Genomic DNA, 22878 nt, shown 5'->3' with positions numbered 1-22878 from the left:
TCTTTGTTCAGATGTAATAGGCTAAAACATACATATTGTGTATATATACGGATTGCCAAGTTAAAACATAAACTCCTCAGTGGTAGGAACAGACATGGTCAGTTAAATATCCTGTCTTAGGAGTGCCAACAGGTAAAGATTCTGGTTCTACCACTTACTAGCTGTGCAGCATTGGGTCAGTCTCAACCCCTCTGACCTGAGATTGCACATGCATGATGGGGATAACTATAGTTACAACCTCAGGATATTAATGAGAAGATGGAATGAGATAATGCACCTTTAGCACTGGGCACATAGCCCTTGGTTAACTGTGATCACGATTGCAGTGGCTGTTGTGGTTGTCATTATTGCCATTTTCACCAGTCCTCAGCTTGGTGTGGGCCCTGCATGTGGTAGAGGCTCTATGAATGTCAAGTCATGGAAATTAGAAGAATAGGTCAAATCAGTAAAGACTCTTCTGAGTCTTGGCTTTGAGGAAATAGAAAACAAGAGGGAACTCCACTTCCTTGTTTGGGTTTAGCAGAGTTTGTCCTGCACTCTTCATGTCCGTGTAACAGCTTGGTAGGTTGGAATAGCTAATTGCTGGCTGTGTTTGAGCAAGAGCCGATGGGCTGGATTTGCGGATAGGTGGGCAGTCAGTCCCCTTGCATGTGGGCAATGCACTCACATGTATTTGTTCATCACATGTCACATGTCACATCTGATATGTCACCCTCATGACAATTAACCTGATTCCCTTTCTCTTACTTCTTACTACACTCCTCTACTCCAGTCTTTTTCTGTTAATTATATTCACAACACTCTTTGCTAACTAAACTCCATATCATTGGTTTCTCTCCCTTCCACAAATAGTGATGGACTGTCTTCTACTCAGTGTCTATTTTGCTGGATTCAGGATTACAAGGTGAACAATTGCCTGCCTTCAAGGAACACACAGTCCAGTGGAGACAGACGGATAAACAGGCAGTTATTGTTCAATGTGACAAATGATGGTTGAGAGGTCTATGCACATCCTGTGAGGTCACATGCCTGGGTGCTATCACAGTCTTGGAGGGTCAGGAAGTGCTGCCTGGAGGAAATGACATCTTTGTGGATTGAAGGTAGAAATAGAGAGCATCAGAAGTTCTCCATTATAACAGGTCCACTGAGAACAGTCCAGGGATATGTTTCCTGGACTGAGAACATAAATGATGGTGAGCTGTGTTAGGCACCTTCACACCTTCACCCTGTTGCCCTGACTATCCTCTTATCCTGAATGCCTGCAGATGCCTCTGAAAGGGACCAGGGATAATTGCTAGAGAGGCAGTCGACATGTGCTTTCTTTTCAGACAAGTAGTGTGCATAGAAGGGAGGACCTGTATCTTTCACTCCAGCTATAAAATGGTAAAAGAAAGATGAGGCATTGCTGTGCAGCAACCAACAAGGACTCTCTGGAGCCAGTTGATTAGGTGTCAAACCCAGGCCTAACCCATACCAGCCGTGTGTTCTGGGGCAGGTGGTCAAGTCTGGGCTTCATTGTTCTATCTGTGCAATGGGTGTTAATATGGCAGTGATGGTGTTAGGATCAGATTGAAGAACCTGGCATGGAAAAATTAGGTTGTATTCATACTATTAGAATCAGAAGCTTTTACTAGGAAATGTCCCCAATACAGGTATGTTTTCTATTTGTTCCTAAGTAACTACACGTTGCTACCTGGATGTGATAAGAAGCTGCACCCTGAGATCTGATGGCCCCTGTGCTGCTTTTCTGGAATTCTCTGTGCCCCTCTGCAGGCTGACAGGCAGTATGACATCCCCCCACAGCACCGACTGCCCAAGCAGCCCAAAGACGGCTTCCTGGTGGAGCAGGTGTTCAGCCCACACCCCTACCCCACCTCACTCAAGGCCCACATGAAGAGCAACCCCCTGTACACGGACATGCGGCTGACCGAGCTGGCCGAGGTGAAGCGGGGCCAGCCTTCTTGGACCATTGAGGAGTATGCGCGGAACACAGGCGACAAGGGCAAGCTGACAGCCCTGGACCTGCAGGTGAGCTTTTCCTGCTCCCGGGCGGGGGGAGCCCTGCAGTGTGCAGGCAGATGCAGGAATGGGTCATGGATGGCTTAGACCCGCCCACTCCCTCACCCTTCAACTCCCTGGGTCCCCCTTATGAAATTCTGAATTCTAATAAATCAGAGAGCAGAGGAGATTCTTTTTTTTTTTCTAACAAGGGGGATTGTTGTTTTGTGTAGTTGTTTTTAAACATTTAGCAGTGGGGATGCTTGCTTTATTTTTATTTGTTGGCCATCTGATTTGCTAATGATGCGTTTAAGACCAAGTGCAGATTCTAATCTTGACTCACAAGACCTGAGCCAAACTGTTTAATGAAATACAAGCTGATTTCTCCTTCCATATGTAGCACGTGGGATAAGCATATTTATGGGAGCCAAGCTATGGATTATGTTTCCATATGGAGCAGCCCCAGGTAAGAGCCATCCCCAGAAGCTCTGTGAATGCCATTGTGGCCAGAGGGCATGTTTTTTGTTCACCCACAGGCAGGGCTGGGTTTTGGCCACACTTTTCATCTTGGTGAGCGGCTCCACCTTAGTTTCATTCACACCACATCTATCTGTGTCTCTACATCACCATGAAGCAAAGAAACCGTCCCTACCTGTGGGCTTAGCTTTGTGAGCAGCGAGGCCATAGCACCAAGGGTGCGTCATATCTAGAATGACCATGCACTTGGCAAGAGCTGCTTATAGAGGCCAATATAGCAAGACTCTCCTGCAGTGGCCTTTTTCTAAATCAAAGAGGGCTGCAGGAGGAGTGGCATGGTGCAGAGAAGACTTGTATTCCAGCAGCACTGGGTTCTAAGCCAGGGTGCCTTCACCGTATAACCTGAAATGTTCTTTTCACCTGCTTCAGCATTGGTCTTTCTATCTATGACATGGGCATAATAATATCCAACTTATGATGGCACTGTGAGAACTGAAAATAATATTCTAAAGTCCACCGAGTTAAGTAGACACTGAAAAGGAGAGCGTTGGGAGATTCAGCATGGAGGCTAAAGGAGGCTGGGATCCGTCAGCTTCGCATGGTGCTTCTCACAGCAGTCTCTCATCCAGGCGCAGTGGAGGCAGGAGTTGGTAAGACTCTCTCCAGTTTAGGAATGAGGAAATAGAGGCACCAGGAAGGGTGGCAGCTTGCCCCAGGTCAGACGAGTCTAAAGCACACTGGACCATCAGCAATAAGTCTCCCTTTCTTTCTCTTTCTTTTACTTTGGCGCCATTTCATTTTTCTGTTGATAAGAGCGTAGTGGATCTTCATGTCACAAACATTGATTGCAATGACATTTGTGTATCTGGGGCCCTAAATTATGTAATTATGGGAGAGGGATGCTCTGGTCAGATCCTGAAAGTGAGGTTAGTGGGTAGAGGAGCATCCCCCAAGTACCTTCTCAGCCTTCTTACTTCATGCATGTTATGACCCCATGTGTACTGCATGTCACCTATGCCTTTGGGACAGTACCTTTCCTGTCATCTTCCTGCTGACAAGCAGGTCAGACAAGAGTTGATTCCCTGGCAGGTGGGTCTCTATGCAGCTTTGCCATGAGTGCTACACCTCGATCTATAGATATTCAACAACAGTAAGCCACTGCTTAGAAAGAACCCAGAGGTGTGAATGGCTAAACCAGTAGAAAAATCCACATTTCACCAGTGCCAGGGAGATGATCTTGAAAGAGTCAGATGATTGCATGAGACTAAGAAACTTTTTTTTTTTTTTTAAGTTTAGGGAGAGGGAATGAGAAGATACAGGCCTTCCAATTATATGCAATTTTAGTGTGCCAATGTTAATTAATTAATTAAATTATTTTATTTTTGAACCCAAGGTTATTTTCCCACTGAGATACATCTCTAGTCCTTTTCCTTTTTAAAATTTTTAAAGTTCTGAGACAGGGTCTTGCTGAGGCTGGCCTTGAACCTGTGTTTCTCCTGTGTCAGCCTTCCGAATTGCTGGAATTACAGGTGTGGGCCACCAAGCCCAATCAAAAATGCCAATGTTTAGAAGTATAAAAACAAATTATAAAAAAAATAATAAAATAGATGTCCAGGTTGCAGTACTTTAGGTGACACTATGTAATGCAAAGGGTAGAGCATTCAGTCACACAAGCTGAAGAAAGAGTTCAGTGCTTTGCAAGGGTGTTTGCAGCCAAGCAGAGCAAGCATCAGGAGCTTGGTGGAGGCAAAGACATCACCTGATTTGTTTTCATTGCTTTGCAGAGATGCAGGTACTGTCCTAGGTCAGCTTTAGCATCTGGACAATCTTCTTTGGGTCCCTTGTTGTCCAGTGGTGCCCACTTGCAGATGTAGGCAAAGGCATAATGGACCTGTTTTTACTTCCAGTGGTTGGCAGCCTAATTAACAATTGAGGACACTCACCTGCGTCCCTGGGACCCTCAGTATTACCTCTCTGCTACTTAGTGCCATTACAGCTTGCAGTTATTGAAAAAACTAATTAAAAATAGTTTATTTCACAGGCAGGATGCTAGCCCATAATAAAGCGTAGATAGCTATGAAAGGAAGCCAATTTCCTTCTATCTGAGCCGGAAACAAGGCACACAATCTGATGTGTCCTGTATAGTCTGTTTACCTTTCAGAGCAGCCCTGGGAAGATTGGAAGAAGAGCAGGTTGTTTCAACAGCAATGGCCTGAGCCTGTCTTAAAGGTGCCAAGGCAGGGATGGCTGTGGGTCCAGCCTCTACCACACCAACCTTATGAGCATCTCACAGCATGGCAGACTAGTCTTCCAGGAAAATCAACCCATCTTGGGTTCATCTCTTCCTTCTAGAGTTTCTGTTCAACAAATGAAGGGCTTTTATTGCCAAGGAGAGCAGACCTATCCCAGGTGTCCACAGAGGGCAGATGTGTGTATGTGCATTCTAATGGCCAGAGCAGGGCAGCTTTTAGAGGCTCCTGGATCCCAGTAGGGGACACTGTTGCAGGAATTTCTTGCAAAGGGTTGGACAGAGCACCTACATTTTAAGGACTTTTCCCACATTGAGAGTTCCTGGTTTTCATAATGGGTACCCTGAGTGGCTAACACAGCCTTCTACCATCCAGATAACTTGAAAAATTCAACCACAGTGTTTAAACATATGCCTCACTGGGGAAGGAGCCTGTTCTCTTTCCATTGTGTGATGTTGTACAATACGTACCAGCACAGAGGCCAGAGAGTAGATACTTAGGGCTTCATGGGCCCTACTGCTGCTATCACAACTGCTCACCTCTGCCACTGCAGCTCAGAAGCAGCTACAATTTGTCAATGAATGGACCTGGCTGTGTGCTAACTAAACTTTATTTTTTGGATGTTGAGATATGCATTTCATATAATTTTCACTTACCGTGAAACATTCTTCTTCTGCTTTTCGGCAACCATTTCAAGATAGAAAATGCATTCTGAGTTGGAGGGCTGTATAAAGACAGGTGGTGGGTTGGATCTGGCCTGTAGGCCAGTCTATAGGGCCTGTGCTAGAAGATGGGTAGCAACAGAAGAGTGAGGAGCCTGAGGAGCACATGGCAGCCGGCTGCCAGCACCGCACAGAGAACAGATGGCATGCTCCATGGGGCGAGGGGAGGCCGGAGAGGACACCACAGTGGTGTGAGCAGGGATAGAGGCCAGTGAGGTCCGGTGAAGCACCCAAGGACCAGCACCCAGGAGAAGCTGTTACCACTGCTGGGTCTGAAGGCCAAGGGCAGGGAACTATTTCTGAAATCCCTAAGACCAACATCTCTGGGAGCTGGAGCTGGTAAGAGCTGAATTGCTGCCAAACTGTAGCCCAGGAGGGAGGGAGCTGGGGAATCAATGCCTCCACCTCCACCTTTTTCTCCTCCTGTGGCCTCTGACTTAACCCACATGGGAGCTAGAGGGCAGGGGAGCCCCCATCATGTATTAATATGGGACAGTCTCCTGGGGGCACAGAAGAAGGAGCCAGAGAGCAAAGAACAGATCATGAGGGCAGGCAGAAGATTACTAGCACGCATTAGGATCATCAATATACCATCAACAACATGGTGCGACTGAGTTTTTTTTAAAGTGTTGAAAGGTTTGTTTTTCAATCCTCTGTGTGTGAGAATTATAATGTGCCTGTATTTATGAACATTAAACAATCCAAGAAAAATCTTTAAAATGGTTATTTCATGTGTGTTTCAGAGATTTAGGTGACCTCACTTGGAACTGCAATGTGTTGTTGCTTTTATGTGACACTCACATTATTAAATGCTTGCCATAAAATGAGAACACTGCCTCTCTTCACCGAAATAGATTATAACCATCAACACGGAATAGGATTCATGAGCAATATAGGTTAAATATGATATTTCTCCTGCAGACAGTTCATTAATCATGGGGAGACTGGGAGACAGATGTCAGTGGGGGATGTCTCTTTGGGGGAAGCTGCACCAAGTCCAGGGTCATCATCAAGACAGGCCTGGGTTGGGGACGGTCTCTAGAACTTGACTTTGAGCAGTGGCCTGACCTGCTCAGACAAATGTTTGGAACAGAAATATTTTACATTTTCTTTGAACTGCTTATCTTGGAGGTGCCTTTGATTTTCAGTAGAAGCTCTTCTAGGAATGGAAGACTTGGAGTAACAGGACGGCCTTGCTTCAGGCAGGTCTGTTCCTAGAGCCTGTTGGTAGAGAATATTTTTCAGTGACTTTCCCCTTTTCCCCCTTGCAGTGGGGACAGCCTGCTCTTGGTTATATACCCTTGAAGTTTAGAGTTTTGTCTGTCCCGACCCTATTTTGCTTGCTTGTCGATAGAGGATCCTTGGGCTTCTCGGTGTCAAAAACCACATGGCATTTTCAGTAAGAAAGGGGCTGGTGCCTCTGTGATGTGTGGGCTGAGTCCCTGGTGGCAGGCACAAGGCCAGGGGAGCAGTGTCTGACAGACATACCTAGTTGCCAGCTGCAACAACATCTTCAGTGCTTTCAGGAGTGACAACTGTCAGAATGTCTTTGACCTGACATCAAGGATTCATCCTATTTCTAACATCTTCTCTTCACTTTTAGACACAAGAATCTTTAAACCCGAACAACTTAGAATACTGGATGGAAGATATTTATACTCCAGGCTACGACTCGTTACTAAAACGGAAAGAAGCTGAATTCAGACGTGCCAAGGTCTGCAAGATCGCGGCTCTGATCGCTGCTGCCGCGTGCACGGTCATCCTTGTCATTGTTGTGCCCATCTGCACGATGAAATCATGAGCCTGTGGTCACTGCATTCATGAAACTTGGGACTACTGATGACTTCTTCCATGTTTGAAGAGCTTGCAGCAGTGCGACAACCCTTTGCTGAAACAGAGGTGAAATCATGGAGACTTTTCTGCAAATGCCGAAGGAGGTCTTCAGAGGGTATATACTCTAGAAAGAAATCTACCTACTTATTAGCTTTGACTTACTTACACTATGATGCATTTTTAGAAGTGCAATATCTTTTCCTACCAAAAGAATGTAATGGACTATCAGTGAATACAAAGTGAATATTCTAAGCAAAAATAAAAAAAGGAAGATTAATTGGATTCTTTCCATTTTGATGATGTTTTTTGGCCTGGAATAAGTTATACATAAGATATTTAATACATGCCTCCCCAGGGAAGCTGAGGGTGATAGCAAAGTGAAAAGAAAAAGGGGATGGGTTCTATTTTTCCGTAATAATGCTCTGAGACCATTGCTGGTGAAGTACAGGGTGTGTGTCCACACAGGATCTTACTTCCCTGCTGACTTTTATCAAGGGCTACCGACTTTGCATTCTTGCCCTTCTATCGTCACCGTGACAGAATGTCTGCAGCATTGCAGATCTTCGTGGGAACATTCTAGACCTTCTTCCTTGTGCCCAGAGTAGGAAGGAGCTGGCCTGCCAAGCCAGCATGGCACCAAGTGTACCCTTTCTGCATAATGGCCGAGGTGTTCAGGCCAGGAGATCTTCCTGTCCTCAACCCATGGTGTGGGGAGCTGCTTGCTCATGGTGTAAGGTCGATATTTGAAAATTGTGGCCACCCCAAAGGATCTACCACTTTTGCTCTGGTGAGTGGTTCTTCTCCTTGACTTTCTCTCTCCTGGTGATACCATATACTCTGCTTTGAAGAGTTTGGAACTTGTCCTTGTGCCTTGAGGAGTAGAGACAAATGGCGACACTTTGACATTCTAACTCTATACCATGGTTTCCATGCACCATCCATATCAGCTATTTTCAATGGCTTAAAAAGATTTTGAAAGCTTGTTCAATACTATGATAAAGGCACTGAGGTCTTCTCAACTACCCCAACACCTACTCCAGAGTTTTGAATACTTGTCAGCAGTGCAAAAAAAAAATAGTATCTATTTAACCATTTATCTATCTACATGTCTATCTAAATACGTAACTTTTGTTTATTGTCTTCTCTGTTAAGTAACTCGAGAGCAAGGTTTTCTCCAGTGTATAAGAAGCTGTTGTGATTTCATTAGAGTCTGATCTCAAGTTTCCACCTGCTGAATGGTGCTTTGCGAATAACTGGACAGAAAGAAACCTTGTCAACATCTACTTCTAATGTCCTGTTATGAGTTAAAACAAAACAAAACAAAAATTTGCCAAGCAAGCAACCTTAAATTCTTTTCTTCTCGAGGTGGTATATACATAATTTTTGGATAGTAAGAAATTTTTGCTCTGGATGGTATGATAAATTCCTGCGAGTGGGGCTTGGGAAGCATCTCAATTTTTAAAGCAATAGGAGTCCAGCATTCATCCTAAACAATTACAATAATATTTAGCTTGCTGTGTCTAATTCTACTGTTCACTATTAAGAGGTAGTCAGTGCATTTTATGATGTTAGCAAATGAGGGATGGATGCTCTCAACTGTAGTGAGCCTTTATTTTTAGAGGTCTTCATGTTATCTATTTCTATTGTCATGTTTATGTATGGATTTTCAATTAGTGACTGAAACTTAAGCCTTAGTATTGAGGGTTTATAATTGAAAATGAAAAAAAAACCAACTCTCTATATTATTGTCTATTGTCAGAATTTTAGTCTTTTGGTGCTCCATTTTAAATTGGGCACTTTAAATAAGATTATTTCTTTCACCCCAAAGAGGTCATAGATTACACCCTTGGGAGTTGCTGTCCTGCCTTCTCTCCTCTAACCAGTAAGATTCTGCACCACATTCTGGTCCCACCATTCTGCCCTCTATCACAGATTAAGCTGCCAGAGCTTCAGAGATCATACCTCCCAACTTCTGGGTCTGTGATTTGCAGAAAAGTGGAGACGTACTCACCCAGGATAAGAAAAATCTTGTTAAATCCCATCTGGACTCCTCCATTAGAAAGATAGGATCATGGTGGTTGGGCCACACCACTTTGCCACTGCCGTTGGGTGAGTCTATTACTAATGGACCCTCTCTGGGTCATGTGCCTAGCTACTGAGGGAGGGCACCACTGTGTGCCCCACCCCAAGCATGGAAGTAGAAGGACTCTGTGGAGCCTTCTATATTTTTTCTTCATTTTTGGGGAGATAGCCAGTCTTGCCTGAAGTCCAGTATAAAATTTAAATTCAACTCAACATTGTTATGACATAATGAAACATCCAGACCTGGTGTTAACCCAGGAAATCAGATACTGAAGGTTTATCAGGGGTGGGGTCATCCTCAGCCTGATGGTACCAAGTCTATTGTGGAAGTAGCGGGCCCTGGCTGTGTCTTGAAGCTCATTGGTGCTTGGGGTCTTGGGATCCAGAGAAGTTGAAGTTCATAGTTGGATCCTTTCTCCATTGGCCCCCAAGCTTGCTCCAGCCTTCTTCCCCAGAACCCCAGACTCACCCCAGCTCTTCCAGTCCCTTAATATGCTGAGTGAGCAAGAAAGAGTCTGGCTGAGAGGGAAACATCTACCCATCCCTTTAATATGTGCCCCTCCTTTCCTGCTGCAATGAGCTCCCCCCAGATGACAGGTAGACTGACCTATCTTCAGAACTGGGTGTCATCTTCTACCACATTCTGGCACTTTATGTAGTAGAGTACAATTTCTTGTATCAGAGTCCAAAATCACTACATGATTAAAATTCACTGCATTTTCTTGTATTTTAAAAAATAAACAATCAGATGTTATTATTGAAGGGATTTATTTTGAAATCAAATGTCCTGAGACAATGATTAAATTCAGAAACATTTCATCCTTTCTTCTAATCTGAATTTGTTTTGAATATAGCCTTGCAGAGAAGAAAAAAAAAGAGTACCCAGCTCTCAGATTTCAGATATTTTATACCAGTAGCCCCTTTGTTAAATGGCAGATACAATATAGCCAATCATTCTTACATCATCCATTACTAGCTGATCATAAATTGTTAGTATTTTAGGGCATGCAGCTATGTGATTGATATCTGCAAGGCTAATTTAATAGATGTGCTACAAATCACTGTTAGGAATATCTGTGCCATAGTTCTGATACCCTTATTGGAATCACGGCAGTGTGTTATTTGTTTACAGTGGCACTTCATTTGTTTGTTTTTAAACAAGAAAACCTCTGCCAGCAGTAAAAGATTCTGTTAAGTGGTATGAAACTTTGTGAATGTTGACATTCAACATGCTTCGTAGTATAACCAACCTGCAAGAACATTGTGGTCAATCGTGTGAATACCAAATCAATATATACTGTATATTGTATTACAGAAATTTGTATTTAAAGGCAAAGATACGATGCTATACCTGGGGAAAAGGGTATTAGATATTTATTAAGTAACAATGAGAAATGCAACAAACTTCCTTATTTATGCCTTATGAACAAAAGAGTGTGAAATATGAGGTGGAGTTTTCTGTGCAAGACCCTACAGGAGTGGGTACCCTTGAAGGCAGGGACTGTGTCTTTTCTATGTCTGTTCTGTACAGCTCTCAGCACACTCTTGGTGCTTGATACATGTTATATAATACCAATAACTAAGCACATTTTTAGATCTTTTTTCAAATGGCTTGTGTAAAATTTGGTTAATGTACAATGGTTGGTTTGAAGCTATCATGTAAAATCTGCCTCTCCAAATATAATCAAAAATAAACTGAAAAATATAAAATATCTTGCAGTGAGATTTTATCCTATGCATAAATTTAAGTGTTGAGTTTTATGCACACACTGAAGCATCCAGCCTGCTGCTATTTCACAATGCCACACAGTCAGCCCTCCGAGCATGCCCCTCCCTAGTTAAAACCCTGCAAAGAAAAAACTCCACCCTGTCTTCTAGAAACACAGGTTACCTTTGCCTGTTTCTGACTTTTATTCCAATTGACTTGTGTGGTGTGTACTCCTTTGTGTCTGTCTTTCACCACCTGCCCTGATGTTTGGAGAGATGCCTGTGCTGTTGGGTGGTTGTACTTTTCTCACTTTCATTTTACCAACTCATTGTGAATGTAACATGATTTATTTATCCATTCTACCATTATTTTTAATTTTTTTGTTTTAAATTTTTTTTGTAATGGGATATTTTAAATGAGTAATTTGATAGTATAAAAACCTAGAAAGTGGGAAAACTATTAAACTCTTCCATCTGAAAAATATCATTGTAAATATGTATAAGAATACACAAAACCCTCTATTATTTAGCACAATAAGAGAACTGAATGCTTGAACCAATCAAGAATTTCCCTCTATAAAGTCTGCCAACTTCTTTTTTTATTTCTTTTTAGTTGTAGATGGACACAATACCTTTATTTTATTTATTTATTTATATGGTGCTGAGGATAGAACCCAGGGCCTCATATGTGCTAGGCAAGCACTCTACCACTGAGCCACAACCCCAGCCCCTAAAGACTCCCAACTTCTAAGCAATCAGAAAATAGTTAACCCCCAAACTATGTTGAATACTGTTCTGTTTTGTGAGGACCCTATACAGTATGACAGGATCTTCAATGCTTTATCATCACTTATTAAAATCATTGTTAACATGCAAAGAAACAGAAATTATATTCTGTGAGACACTGTAGTGGGCCAAGCATAGAGTCAGAAGAGCCCAATGGTAAACTCAATAGGAAGAAATTTCTTAGAGTATGGAATTTTGAATACATGTGCTTGTGATAACTTGTATTTTAATTTTCCTTAAGGCAGGGCTAGTACTTTTTTTTTTAAATTTAGAATATCATGCTAAGTGAAATAAGCCAATCCCAAAACACCAAAGGCAGAATGTTCTCTCTAATATGTGGATACTAACCCACAACAAGGGAGGGGAAGATTAGAAGTTCTTTGGATTACACAAAGGGGAATGAATCCAAGGGAGGGAGAAGGTGATAGAAAAGATAGTAGAATGAATTGGACCTTTATTTCCTATCCTCATATATAAATACACAACCAATGGAACTCCACATCATGTACAACCACAATAATGGGATCCTAATTAGAACAAGTTATACTTATTCTATGCATGTTTCACATTTCAAACTATACTGTCCATTCTGCCATTGAATGGACATTTGGCTAGCTTCCAGTTTAGGGCTATGGATATTCTTCTATGTGTCTTTTCCATAACACAGGAAGGTGGGAGTAAAACCCCTGGGTCACGAGAAATGTCTGTGTTCTGCATTGGTAGATATTGTGAAGAACTTTTTAAAAAATTATTCTACCAATATACACTCTCATCAGTAGTGTATATAGAGGTTCCATTGGCTCCACATCCTATCAACTATGTAGCCATTCTGTTGGGTATGTAGTGGTATCTCATTGTGTCTTAAATTAACATTTCCCTGATGACTAAAAGAATTTGCTATCTTTTTATATGTTTATTGGCCATTCAGATATCCTATTTTGTAAAGTGCTTATTTATGGTTTTATCCAGTTTCCTTTTTTAAAAAATCCAGCTTCCTATTGGATTGTATGTCTTTTTCTTATTGATTTGTAGAAATTCTTTATGTGTTATAGACGTGAATTATTTGTCAGATAACTATTACAAACATTATTTTCCATTTTGTGAGCTGTATGTATTGCTGTCTTGATGATACCTTTTTGGTAAATGGGGAGTTCTTGGTTTTGGTATAAAAATTTATCATTTTCCCCCCATGTAATTGGCAATTTGGTCCTGTTTAAGAGATCTTTACATACTCCAAGCTCCTAAAGATGGTCTTTTCTTCTAGAAACTTTATTGCTTTACTTTTCATAATTAGAGCTGTACTCCTCATGTTGATAATTGTACCTGATTTGAGGCAGGTTAAGATATGTTTTTTCCCCATTTTGTTGCCCATTGGTCATCCATTTACTAGAAAGATCATCTGTCCCCTTTGATGTAAATCTATTGAATGTCTGTATGGTTTGGGGGCTTTTATCTTACTCCATTGCTCTAGTCATCTTTTCTTGCATAAGCACCATACCGATTATTTTCATCATGGATTCTTTAATTCTGGAACTATGAAGCAAATGAATAATGACTGACTTGGGCATTTGCCTTAGTATATTTCTCACTTGTGAAATCATATCCTGGAGGATGGTAAAGAGAGAATGTGTCCAGCTCCTTTTATTCCTTTTACCATTCACAAATGCCACTGGCTTCCCTGCTTGAGTCATTAAAGAAAAGTGATTACTTTAAGCCAGAGTCACAGAACATGGCAAAAAGCAATTAGTATCTTGACATCTAAACACAGAAAGAAATCTTGACAAGATCTTGGAGAATGTTAAAGTAACTACACCATGGTAGGTATGAAAATGCTTCTTAGTTTTTCAATAAAATATTAATTGGACCCACAAATCCAAAGTTTGCCTTTAGCTGGACCGAACCTAGATTGAACTTTGTCTAAGTGCTCTGAAAACATGAATTTAAAAAAAAATAATATGCAAGTTATCTTTTAGGGGAAAAAATGTTTATCCTCCCTAAGAGGACAAATCAATATGTAATATGCTATTGTAAGGCATTTTAATCTATCATTAATTTAGCTTCCTCCCCCCAAGTACTAACCAAAGTCAATACTTGGTTAACTTACTTTACATTATTGAATGTACTTAAAAAAAAAAAACCACACACCATTTCCTAGTGCTCTCTAGAATTCATGCATTGCAATAGCTCCCATTGGCTTTCTCCATAGCGAGTCTGAATTATTGAGATGTTGCTGTACCTAGATTTTGTTTATAGCTTCATTAATCCTTGTGATGAAAGGAAGGGGACAAAGTGCACATGATTTCATACAGAAATGATATTACATTATATGAAAAATAAACGAGTCTTTAAAGTCAGGAACATAATATCTGAGTTTCTGGCCAGAACCAGATACTGCGTTTTGACCCTTGGAATGTGCACCTTGCAAACACTATCTCTTTGCTGCCTTAAAATTGACTTTGACTCATAACAGTTTATGAAAATTCCTGAAAGATTCATTAAATCCTGCACATAAAATTATTGCTAGTGCAAGTGTGGTTAATTGCAAATACAGTTTCCTTTCATTTGTCAGGGAAAGTACTTAATAAATTATACCTAATAAGTCATTGAGTAGTTGCCCTTCTAGTAGAAGAAATGTACATGGTATTTTCATGCTGGTGGCTCATATTCATGTTCTACAATTTAATGATTTTTGCATAATTTCAGAAGTCCCAGTGAGGAAGCTTTTCCCAGCACATTTTCTCTGGGCCAGTCCTGTTTGATCTAGATGTCTTAGCCAGTCTACATTAGCATTTTGTTGCTTTCTTATTAATGTTCAATTTTACCACTAGCAATGCACATTTGACCTATATACTTCTTTCTGATTCAAACTTTTCCCTACTCTTTGGTTTGTTAGTTTATTTATTTCTTCAACTGATATTTATTAAGCAACCAGAATATTCAAAGCTGAAATATTTTTGCCAGCTGTGTCCTCAAAAGCAGGAACGTCTTGTACATACTAGATGCTTGATGAGTATAGGTTGAGTGAGTGGACATATGAGTGAATAAAAGTCTTGAACCAATATCTTGGAACTTGCACTCCAAGGGATGTGCAAGCTGATTAGCTTACTTACTTAATCAAGTAAGTGAAATCATTTCAATCAGCAGTGGATGCAAGGAAAAGAAGATGGAGATCAACTTAGAGAGGAGCAGAAGCATTGAATTGGAGTGGCCCCTAAAGGCTTCCTGAAAGAGGTGGCATGTGGACATTTGAGGAAGAGCATTTCTGGCAGAGAACTTGCAGTCCTGAGAGGAGAATGAAGACCATAGAGAAGTCCCAGTGTGGGTTGAACTCAGTGAGCTAGCCTAGGAAATGTGCTGTGAGGAGAGATCAGAGAAGTAGGGAGAGACCAGGTTTTACAGGGCCTTGCAGAACACAGCAAAGAAGGAAGGTCTCATTTTAAATCTAATTGGAAGCCTCTGAAGGTTTTAAGCAAGAGCATGACATCATCCACAATCTGGTTTGTATTTTTAGTGGATCATTTTGTCTACCATGTGGAGGCTGGAGTGAAAGGAAGGGAAGGCTGGAAACAGGGAGACCAGCCAGTAGGTGGTTGCAACAATTCAGGACCAGGTGAGGCAGAGGAGCTGGCCCTGTGCTTGCAGGTACAGCCCACTGGACCTGCACACGAGAGCAGTGAGGGAACTGGACAAATTGATTAAGGATGCTTTCTTGATGTTTAGTTTGAAGAATAAGGTAAGTGATAATATTTCACTCTCTGGAGAAGAATTTGGAAGGAATAGTTTTGGGTATAGTGAGAGGTACCTAAGACTTGGTTTGGGACACGTCACATTTTAGTTTTCCTTCATCTTGTCCATACAAATGAAGTGGGTTTTCTTATTTCTATTGTTATTTTTTGATTGATACATGATAATTATATGTTATATATATGATCATTATATATTATATATGTTAATATCTATTGTGATGTTTTGATTCATGTACACATTGTGTTATGATCAAATCAGAGTAATTATTTTACCCATCACTTAAAACTTTTTCATTTCTTTATGGTGAGCACATTCAAAATCCTCTTCTAGCAGTGCATTTTTGTTTACTGTATTCACCTTACTGGTAAGACTCAATGTTTCCATCCTGTTTACCTCTCGTCACTCTCTGCACTGAAGAATATTCAGTGTACCAAAGGTATAGCACACTGTGCCTAGGTAATTCACCTTCAAAATTCCCCTCAGTATCATTTTCCCTAGGAACTTCTGTATCAGTCAGTTTAAGCCATGGTATGCTGCCCTAACAAGCAATCCCCAAATCTTTGTTGCTTATAACAATGAAAGTTTATTTATTTCCCATGGGGAAATTTTCATCATGGTCAGATGCAACTCAATTTCATCTTTTCATCATTATAGAAGCCAAGACAAATGGGAATCCCATGCCTGGAGCATGCTGGTCTCCTGACAGAGGGGAAAAGAGAGATAGCTAAATGTACACGTTGGCTCTTGGCACACAATCCTTGCATTCGTATTTCATTGTAAGGGCAAACCTGACATCTCCCAGTTATAAAAATGGATCCCTTGCTTAGGGAGATCTTAGGAGGGAGGATCCTGGTAGGGAAGGCCAACAGTGATTTTTGAATTATTGTAATAAAGGACAGAGTGCTGCTTGGCAAAAGAGCATGTTAGAAATACAAATTTTCAGGTCTCACACTAAACCAAATGTATCCTGAGGTCTCTGGGAGTGGGGCTAGAGGCCCAGTAATCTGATTTACCCAACCTCCAGGTGATTGCAGTGCTTGCTCCATTCTGAGAATCACCCATCTTTTGTGCTCTTTTAAGTCCTTTTCTTCCACCAACTGGGTCAAGGGTGTTTCCTTATTGCAGCCACATTCCATCACCATTGGAACCACATTGTATTGGAAGATGAAGATTTTTCAATATTAACAACATGATAGACACACAATAAATACAGGTAAAACTACAAAACTGAGCTATCATTTGACTCAGGAACAATGTAGCACTGCAAACCTACTCTGGCTCTGGGGTGCTGCCTGTAATACTCTTGTGACCTCTCTTTTGGGAAGCACTAAGGGGTATCTGGATTCCTAGAAGTCACTGCCCTCTGTATGTAGACTCATATGCCAGCTATTGCTCCATCAGTCAGTCTGAGTCCAGTTCCTAAAACAACTCAGGTAGAGAAAGAATGGTCTTAGTAACATGGTCTCTGCATAGTCTCTACTCTTATAATTTAGCTTTGACCAACTACTTGGGCTCTACTTTGACACCAAGTTAGCAGTGCTGTCCACTTGCCCACCATTCCCTAGCCATCCACGTGGTCAGCAACACTCTGCTACTATGAACTGCCTAGCACAATTGCTCCTACAGGTCCTCAGGCTGGTCAAGTTCTACTTCTGATTTCTCCCAAACACATCCATAACCCTTCAGAGTTCCAGAGGACCCTAATTTGTGTTTGGATGACTGAAAAATACATGAAGGAGGTCTTAACTGATTGTCATTGTCCAAGTCAAGGTTGTTCTCTGTCTGTCCCTGGCTTGTACATTGCACCTTAGTGGGTACTTAGTGAGTGCAGAGTACACAGCAGTGAGGATCACACTGTAGCAATCAACACTTGATGAGAACTCAGTATGTGTCAGGCAATCTATTTCTTTTTTTTAAAGAGAGAGAGAGAGAGAGAGAGAGAGAGAGAGAGAGAGAGAGAGAGAGAGAGAGTTTTTCTTTAATATTTATTTTTCAGTTCTCGGTGGACACAACATCTTTGTTTGTATGTTGTGCTGAGGATCGAACCCGGGCTGCACGCATGCCAGGTGAGAGCACTACCGCTTGAGCCACATCCCCAGCCCGGCAATCTATTTCTTAATCCTTTCAACCTCCTTACATAGAAACAACTGCTGTCCCCATGTTGCAGTTGAGAAAGTAGAGACTCAAAGACATGTATCTAAGATTATATAATTAGTATTTCAAATCTTAGATTCAAAGCCTATTTTAAAATTGAGTGTACTGATAGAAAACTGGAGATATAATATCAACAGAGAAGGAGGTGATTGCCACTGAAAAGATGTTTCCCAAGAGAAGGGGGCAAGCTATGCCATGGGAGAAAGGGGGTCATGTGAGGAAGCACTGAGGTTGGTCAGGAGGCAGAGGGAGACAGAGGGAACCTTAGGCAAGAGCCTTTATTGTGGTTACCAGGGGAAGGAATGGGCAAGACAGAGTAAACCAGCTTAGGTTTGGTTAGTTTGAATAATTTCAGAGGGGCTGTCCCCAGTTACACATAAAGGGCAAAGTGGCCCAGAGAGTGGGAACCTGATAAAGGGAATGGTTGTCTGGCATGTGGACTCTGGATTGGTTGGTTTGCATTAAAAAAAAAAAAGTATTCACAGGCCAATTGCTTACTATTTCTAAGAACTCACTGATTTGCAAGGTTTAGTAAGGCTTTAGGTGTCTAAATATCAAAACAGAAATTTTTAAAATTTTTAAGATTTTCACATGGCAAATACGAATCCAGGCAATCTACCCTTTGCAACTCAGTTTTGCCCTGGTGTGGCAAAATGTTGTGCTGGCATAGAGCAGGGTGGGATGGCCAATTTACTAAACCAGGTACTAGCCCTGCATTTACACACCAGTCTACCACCTGTTCTTTCAAACAATGTCTGCCAAGCACCTACTAAGTGTTGATTATTGTGATCAGAGAGGTTTTTTTTTTTAAAAAAAAAAAAAAAAGCACAGTTTTTATCCCCAGGGAGCTTGAATTCAGCTACAGGACATAGATGTGTAAATAAATAATTTTATCAAAATGAGATATGGACTCAGGCTATTGGGAGGGTTACATAAGAAGAGATGGCATTTGATATCTATTCCTTGCAGGATATGTAAGATTTCACCATGAAAAGATTAGAAATCTATCCCAGCAGAGTGCTGTGGTTATTATTAGTGTCCCCCAAAAGACCCACATATTAAAGGTCAGTTCTAAACTTGGGGCACCACTGGAGATAATAAAGCCTTTAAGAGGTGGGGCCTAGTGAGAGGAAGTTAGGACACTGAGATATGACCTTGGAGGATATATTGGGACCCTGGTCTCTTCATCCCTCTCTTTCCTGTCCTGACCATGGGGTGAACGGCATCACTATGTACTCCAGCCATGGTATGCTCCCTTGCCGCAGGCCCAAAAGGACAGGGCCAAATAACCCTCCACCACTTCTATTCTAGCACATATTCTTTCCTTGGAGTTTGCTTTAACAATTAATATGTAAATCAGTATTTTGCAACATGGAGTGATTTTTCTATAGTGCCTCAGCAATGGACAATTTATTTGAACAAAATAGAGTCAAGATATAGATGCAATTACATGTAAATTTAAGTTTATAAAAGAGGCTTTTTGTACCTCTAAGGAAAGGATGGATTATTTAGTAAATTGGGTTAGCACAATTGGCTAACCATTTGTGAAATACTAGACTAATGCCTTGCATTTTTCACCAAAATAAATCCCACATGAGCTAAAGAATTTAATATTAAAAAATATGAAACCATTATGATGCTGGCACAAAATATAAGTAAATACAAAGGCTTTTTCTAAACATGACACCAAGGAAATTATAAACAAAGTCTTGATGAATATGACTCCAAGATATAAATTAGTTCACATTAGCTTCTAGCCATGGCAGAGAAACTGGCAACAGACTTGATCTCCCATAGTACTAGAATATTTGACAAAATATAAGAAATAATTGTTTTCAGACATTACACAATAGGCAGCACAGGACTGAGATATCTGAACAGAGAGTAACAAACAAGATGAACTCTCTGGTCACCCTGACTTTCTGCTTAGAGGCACATACAGGACTGTGAGGCAGGAAGGGGGAACTCGGCAGAGCACAGTATTGCTGAGTCCAGGAGTCAGAGACCTGAGTTGGTGGAGACTTGGCTCAACATTGGGAGAATACTGGAAAATAGAGCTATCCAGTCAAACAAGTGCCATAAATGTGCATGCACTTTCCCTTGAGTCTTTGGTGGAATACTTCATGGCACATGCTTCAGTGATACCGAAGGAGGCTGGACAAGAACCACTATCAGGTAACTGTAAATCAAACAAATCTCAAAACTCCCAGAGACATGGGAGACATTCAAATTCAGACCAGCCCTAGTGGGACAATCTCACTCAACTCTCAGAACTTTCAGGAGGAACAATATAAGGCCCTAGAGAAAGACCAGCCTGGAATTGTCCTAAAACATCTTATAAAATGAGGCTCCAAAAATCCATGCCCCTCCCCAGCTGCTCAGATACCTACCAAAGTAAACATCAGTACTTTTTAAAAATTAAATTATTTAATTTAATTATTCTAATTTGTTATACGTAATAGCAGAATGCAATTCATTTCATGTTACACATACAATTTTTCAAGTCACTGTACAAAAAGTATTTTCACACAATTCTTGTCTTCATACATGTACTCAGGGTAATGATGTCTAACTCATTCCACAATCTTTCCTACCTCCTTACCCGCTTCCTTCCCCTCCCTCCCCTTTGCCCTATCTAAAGTTCCTCCATTCCTCCCATGCTCCCCGCCATCACCATTATGAGTCAGCATCCTCATATCAAAGAAAACATTCGACCTTTGGTTTTTTGGGATTGGCTAACTTCACTTAGCATTATATTCTCCAACTTCATCCATTTACCTGCAAATGCCATGCTTTTATTCTCTTTTAATGCTGAGTAATGTTCCATTGTGTATATGTACCACAGTTTCTTTATCCATTCATCTACTGAAGTGCATCTAGGTTGGTTCCACAATTTAGCTATTGTGAATTGTGCTGCTATAAATATTGATGTGGTTGTGACCCTGTAGTACACTGTTTTTAATTCCTTTGGGTATAGACCAAGGAGAGGAATAGCTGGGTCAAATGGTGGTTCCATTGCAAGTTTTCTAAGGAATCTCCATACTGCCTTCCAGATTGACTGCACCAATTTGCAGTCCCACCAGCAATGTATGAGAGTACCTTTTTCCCCACATTGTCGCCAACACTTATTGTTGTTTGTATTCTTAATAGAACAGCCATTCTAAACTAATCTTAGAGTTGTTTTAATTTGCATTTCTCTAATTGCTAGAGATGTGTACTCTTTAAAGGAGATCATCCTTGTCTAGATATTGAATGATGTAATATTCAAAAAGAAGCAGGAGAATGAGAACAAGATAGTGTTACCCAGAACAAGAAAAAAACAAATTCAACAGAAATTACTAAGATTATGGAAATAACAAATGCAAATATTTTTAATCAGCTATTATAACTATGTTCAAAGATTTAAAGAATAATTTAAGGCTGTTCATAACATTTTCTCTTTATGCTTTAGTAACCATAATCTGTAGTGGTATTACCTCTTTCATTGCTAATATTAATACTGTCTTCTTTTTCCTGATTATTCTGTCTAGAGAGTTTTCAATTTTTATTTTTATTTTTTTGATATGGGAGCTTGAACCCAGGAACATTTTACTACTGAGCTACACCCCCAGCCCTTTTATTATTATTTTTTTTAATTTTGAAACAGAGTCACACTAAGTTGGGAGGCTGGCCTCAAACTTGGAATCCTCCTTCCTCAGCCTCCAAAGTCACTGGAATTAAAGGTATGTGCCACTATGCCAAGCTGAGTTGTTTTTTGTTTGTTTGTTTTGTTTTGTTTTTCAATTTTATCTTCTTCAACAAACCAGGTTTTGGTTTTAATGAACATCTCTATTGTTTCTCTGTTTCTTATTTCATTGATTTATTTCTACTCTGATTTTTATCATTTCCTTTTTTTCTACTTGGAATTTGCTCTTCTTTTTTGTTTTTGAGGTAGAATCTAAGATAATTTTATTTATTTATTTATTTATTTTTAGTTGTAAGTGGATACAATATCTTTATTTCACTTCCATGTGGTGCTGAGGATGGAACCCAGGGCCTCGCACATGCTAGGCAAGTGCTCTACTATGGAGCTACAACTCCAGCCCTAAGGTCATTTATTTAAAACCTTTTTTATTTCCTAATTTTAGTGCTATAAATGTCTCTCTAACTACTGCTTTTGCAGCATTCTACAACGTTTAATATGTTTTGTTTTCATTTTTTTTCAGTTTAGAATACTTCTTACTTTAGCTTTTGACTTCTTCTTTGCCCCTTAAGATATTTAAAAGGAGGATTTTTCCCCCCAAAATAAATTCCAGCATTCTTTTAGGCAATAGGTGCCACATCTGTTCCTGTTGAGAAATGAATACCATTCTTTCTAATCCGAATGGTTCTTTCCCCAGCCTTATTGCTCAAGGGAGACCCTCTGCATAGCTCTGTTTGTTTGTTTGTTTGTTTGTTTGTGTGTGTGTGGGTGTGTGTGCAACTCACTTCTCTTCATTAGTCCACTTTGAGAATTCTAGATAACTTGGTTCCCTGGGATTCTCAGTTATAACCCTCAGCTTAGAGATTTTTCTGGGTTCCCTAGAGTTTGTGGTGAACATCATCATCCAAAGTACACATATAAAGACACGAATTGCTGTGAACATGCTTTAAATACAACCAGAGATATGAACAATCGTGCTGTATATGTGAATAAGAATTGTAATGCATTCTGCTGTCATTTATTTTTTAAAAAATCAATTAAAAATGTTCTCAAGATGTGAGCTGGAATATTATGGACAAAAGAGCTCTCATTTCTCTTCTCTGTGCTCTTTCTTAGTGGAAAAATTGTCTTTTTTATTATTTCTCGTTTCATTGCTCAATACTACATCAATGACAGCAGTGTAAGTGAAGGGTTGGGGATTTAGCTCAGCTGTAGGGCACTTGCCCAGCATTCGGGAAGCCCTGGGTTCAATCCCCAGTACCAAAAAGAAAAGTGGGGGGAGTGCAGTAAGTAAACATCCTTGTCTCATTAGTAATCTTAGAAGAAATTATTGTAGATTTTTTTCCCCATTCACTATGATGTTGCCTATGGGTTTGTCATAGGCAACATCATAGTGAATGATATTGTGTTTTTTAAATTGTGTTTTTTAAAAAAAATAAAT

The 22878-nt window shown here is 40.5% G+C and overlaps 1 protein-coding gene and 1 long non-coding RNA gene across 5 annotated transcripts in view; one reads left to right on the top strand and one right to left on the bottom strand.

Moving 5' to 3' along the window:
* Positions 1–11071, top strand: part of Minar1 (membrane integral NOTCH2 associated receptor 1) — a 38281-nt gene extending 27210 nt beyond the window's left edge. The window contains exons 3-5 of one of the 3 annotated variants that reach the window (XR_002484357.3): positions 1774–2028; positions 2399–2464; positions 7050–7149. Coding sequence is in view for 2 of the 3 variants with exons in the window: in XM_005316875.4 (XP_005316932.1) it covers positions 1774–2028; positions 7050–7247 (453 nt within the window). In the remaining variant the exon portion in view is untranslated. Of the gene's footprint in view, positions 1–1676; positions 1695–1773; positions 2029–2398; positions 2465–7049 lie in introns of those variants that run through there. The other 2 variants (XM_005316875.4, XM_078049153.1) reach the window with 2 other exon arrangements.
* The window catches only part of LOC144377689 (uncharacterized), a 73587-nt gene that overhangs the window by 13210 nt on the left and 37499 nt on the right, over positions 1–22878 (bottom strand). The window lies entirely within an intron of this gene.

The sequence above is a fragment of the Ictidomys tridecemlineatus genome, chromosome 5 (assembly GCF_052094955.1).
Source record: "Ictidomys tridecemlineatus isolate mIctTri1 chromosome 5, mIctTri1.hap1, whole genome shotgun sequence".
Classification (NCBI taxonomy): domain Eukaryota; kingdom Metazoa; phylum Chordata; class Mammalia; order Rodentia; family Sciuridae; genus Ictidomys; species Ictidomys tridecemlineatus.
This window is presented reverse-complemented; position numbering and strand designations above follow the sequence as displayed.